Consider the following 3,676-nt stretch of genomic DNA (forward strand, 5'->3'; position numbering starts at 1 on the left):
GGGAGAGAAGGAAGAAAAGAGAGGGAGAGAAAAGGAGAAAGAATGAGAGAATTAGAAGTTGCTCCTGCACTCGTACATTATAGATAGGGATCCCTGTCATTCCAAGTTGATATAATGCTCTTTGACCACATGTACTATCACCTGTTAAATAAATATAAATAATAATTGCAAAATAAATATCATAATATTAGTAAAATAGTATTATAATCATAATAATATTTTTTTTAAATTAAGTTGCCAGAAAGGAAATAATTTCATCAAAATTGACTTAAAGTGTCGACTTGGAAATGATGCCTAAGAATATGTACATGTATCAGAAAAAATATGACAAAAATTAGGGATGCTTTCTGAGCCATTTAAAATTAGCATTTGATCCAAAAATTAGATCAGGCACCCAAAACTAAAATTTTCTGATATGATAAATAATAGTTATTTAATAATTGATTTGAACCACATTCAGCAAGCTAACATGTAATGTACATTACTTAAGCACTGACCGTATGCATATCCAACAACAGCTTGCTCTATGTCAGTATAAGCCACTCCAGCATCTTGCAATGCTTTAGTTCCTACAAATTACACACAACTAATGATTTTATAGTAAAAATGAAACTACTGACCTGCTTCTTTGGCCATGTCTGGATAATCAAAGTCATCTCTCCGTCCAGGCTTCTCAAACTATAAAGAGGAGGCATATCAGTAACTGCAAAGCCTGCTCTTTTGTCCCTTACCTTAGTCATTCCGACTCCAACAACGTAAACTTTTCTCTTGCCCTGAGTAGCCATTTTCAACCTCAGCAACTTTAAATTAATTAGTTATAGGCGTGGCTCAAACAGAAATTTTTATTGGGGGCCCTCCTCGGGGGATTTTTTGGAAAGGGGTCTGGCAAATACCAGCCCCACCCATTCTAGTTATGCAACCTTACGGTATTAAATGCCAAAAGGTAGAAGAAAAGCATAAAAGAAGGTCCTTTTCTCTTCGTTAGACTTATAGCCGGAGTCTAAAGCAGCATGGAGACTCTACAAGGCTCCTACGATGGCGGAGGGAGTGGGTTTTTCTTCCCTCCGGCCGGCTCTCCTCGCTCAGCAATGTCCCGACACCAATACCCAGCGCCAGAGAAAGGTCACTTGCCTTCTCAGCCTCCTACCGTCCTCCATTGGTTCCGACTGGACTCCCTTCGCCTCAGCGACAATCCTGCCTTCCATCATGCCGTATCTTCCGGCAAGAGACTCAAAGCGGTCGTTATTCTTGATCCCTGGTTCAACAGCAATAACAAGAGCGGGCCTTCTGCCAACGTCTGGCGATTCTTGTTAGAGTCATTACACGATTTAGACAGTCGCCTACAGAAAAGACCATACAACACAAGGCTCAATATCTACCTGGGGCAACCCACCGTAGTTTTGTCTGCTTTATTTCACAAGTGGAATGTGTCTGAGCTAACCTTTCAAGCTTCCCAGACAAGCCTTGAGTCAAAGAAACATGACGAGCTCATAAAATTTGCTGCCGACAGTCAAAACGTGAAAACGACCTCGTTCTACTCCCACACTCTCTACAACCCTGAGGACATCCTTCGTGCCAACAATGGCCGGTTCCCTCATTCCTATAAAGAGCTCCGTCGTCTCCTCCCGCTAGTCGGGCGTCCACGAGAACCTTTTCCTGAACCAGATCCAGTCCTTGTCCTCTTGCGACAAAACTCACCGGAAGACCAAGACCTGGAGGAGCCTGAGAACCGTATCCCATCACTTCAGGATCTTGGGTTTGGACTAGAAGAGACGCTTTACACCAATTCGTGGGTTGGAGGAGAAACCGAGGGACTTAGTCGCCTCTCGAATTTCTGTAGTCGTCGTTCGACGCAGCCAAACGAACCAATCACTTGGTTAATCAGTAAAGACTCTCTCGGGCCTTACATTAGGTTTGGCTGTCTCTCGGTCCGTCAGTTATTCAGTCAGCTCCGTCAGTATGCATCCACATCAAGCAAAGGCCAGGTCCTGTTTGCAGAACTCACTAAGAATCTCTTAATGCGAGAGTTTGCGTACATGGTCGGACTGACGGTTCCCAAGTTCGACACGATGAAGGATAACCCTCTCTGTATTCAGCTCCCGTGGGAAGAGAACGAGCGATTCTTCTACGCCTGGAAGGAGGGGCGAACAGGGTATCCATGGATCGATGCAGCAATGCGTCAAATCGTCCGTGATGGCTGGTCGCATTACTCCACTCGTCAGAGCATTGCCGTGTTCCTCACCCGGGGGTACCTCTGGATCAGCTGGGAGAAAGGGCTCGAGTTCTTTCAAGAACACATGCTTGATTTCGAGCTACCGGTCTCTACAGTCTGCTGGATGCAGAGCTCTTGTTCCGGATTTTTTGTAGACTTTATTGAGAGCTACGACCCGTGTTACATTGGAAAGCAGATGGATTCCGACGGTCACTTCATAAAACTCTATGTCCCCGAGCTTCAGGATTTCCCTTCTGATTACATCCACACTCCTTGGCTTGCCCCTCTCCATGTCCAGCAGCAAGCAAACTGCATCATTGGGAAGGATTACCCTAAACCGCTTGTTGATCTCTGCTCGCAGGGCGAATTGTGCTGTCAGCGCGTGAGGTCCATCTTGACTGCGTTAAGGGAGTTATACGGTGATAATCCATAACCATTCTTATTGCTCTGACACTCTACACTCATTCTTGGATACTGTCAATGTTCTATGTCTGCTACACATTCCTCCTCCTCCTTCTCAAGTATTAGCTTGCCCTTTTAACTTTATTGTAGATGTACTAGCAGTGCATGTATCTCTATGCAGTATTCCTCGTGTAACGTGAAATGTACTTCAATTTAATAATAATCAATATTTTCAATTAATGTTACACTATGTTGTTCCCCCTTTCTCTCTATGCAATGTATGTGTATGTGTTAATGAAAATGACCATCATTGTAATTTTATGCTGCAGTCCTTAAGTGTATAATTTTATTGTTTTTTCTGGTCTTTTTGTTAATAATTTATTGAGTCTTTTTAAAAATAATTATTAATTTGTTAATAATATAAAAATATCAGTAGTAGTAGGGAAAATTGGGAGTAATGACAATGTAATTAAAGGAGAGAAAGTTTAGATTATAAACTTTAAAAATACATAATAATTATTACTTGAAATAATAAATAGTACAATCACAAAACAGACAATATTATACGTCGAAATACATCAAACACATACCAACAGAATGTCCTAATCCTTTAAAGGATATCAACTACATGTACACACGTACAATACATTACTATAGGCGACATGTATTATCGTGTATTGCATTTTATATGAATGAAATGAATACACATCATGATCATGATCATAAGAAGAGGGAGTTATTGATACAAAACTAAAATTAATATAAAAACAAGCAACAGAAATTAAATACAAATTAAGACCTGGAGTTACACGTAATCCCATTCCCACTTGTAAAAATATGTACATGTATACATTTTTGACAAAGTCTTCTTTCATAATTTTGACGATTCTGTGTTGCTCTCTTCAATTATGATCTGTGATTGTTTCCTCTCTCTTCCTCCTCCATTGTTATCATTATTACCAGAGGAGGTGGGGGAGGTGGGAACGGACTCATCCAAAGATGCTAGTTGCTTACGAGAGTGACGAGCGACTATTCCCACGCCCACGCAATCACCAAATACAT

At 41.2% G+C, this 3,676-nt stretch overlaps 2 protein-coding genes across 2 annotated transcripts in view; one reads left to right on the forward strand and one right to left on the reverse strand.

The window, feature by feature from the left end:
• Positions 1 to 839, reverse strand: part of LOC109581874 (non-specific lipid-transfer protein-like) — a 1,260-nt gene extending 421 nt beyond the window's left edge. The window contains exons 1-4 of the mRNA XM_019996343.1: positions 732 to 839; positions 621 to 678; positions 498 to 569; positions 77 to 141 (exon numbers count right to left, since the gene is read on the reverse strand). Of these exons, the coding sequence (XP_019851902.1) occupies positions 77 to 141; positions 498 to 569; positions 621 to 678; positions 732 to 785 (249 nt within the window). The 5' untranslated portion in view covers positions 786 to 839. The remainder of the gene's footprint in view (positions 1 to 76; positions 142 to 497; positions 570 to 620; positions 679 to 731) is intronic.
• Positions 840 to 918: 79 nt separating this feature from the next.
• Positions 919 to 3,043, forward strand: LOC100637254 (cryptochrome-2-like). The gene has a single exon (XM_003386534.3). The coding sequence runs from the start codon at positions 1,011 to 1,013 to the stop codon at positions 2,643 to 2,645; it is 1,635 nt and encodes a 544-aa protein (XP_003386582.1). The 5' UTR covers positions 919 to 1,010; the 3' UTR covers positions 2,646 to 3,043.
• The last annotated feature ends 633 nt before the right edge of the window (positions 3,044 to 3,676 follow it).

The sequence above is a fragment of the Amphimedon queenslandica genome, unplaced genomic scaffold (assembly GCF_000090795.2).
Source record: "Amphimedon queenslandica unplaced genomic scaffold, v1.1 AMPQUscaffold_13412, whole genome shotgun sequence".
Classification (NCBI taxonomy): Eukaryota; Metazoa; Porifera; class Demospongiae; order Haplosclerida; family Niphatidae; genus Amphimedon; species Amphimedon queenslandica.

What these genes read in the sequence shown, in the direction of transcription:
- LOC100637254 (XM_003386534.3), top strand. Translation starts at nt 1,011, where the DNA reads ATGGAGACTCTACAAGGCTCCTACGATGGCGGAGGGAGTGGGTTTTTC.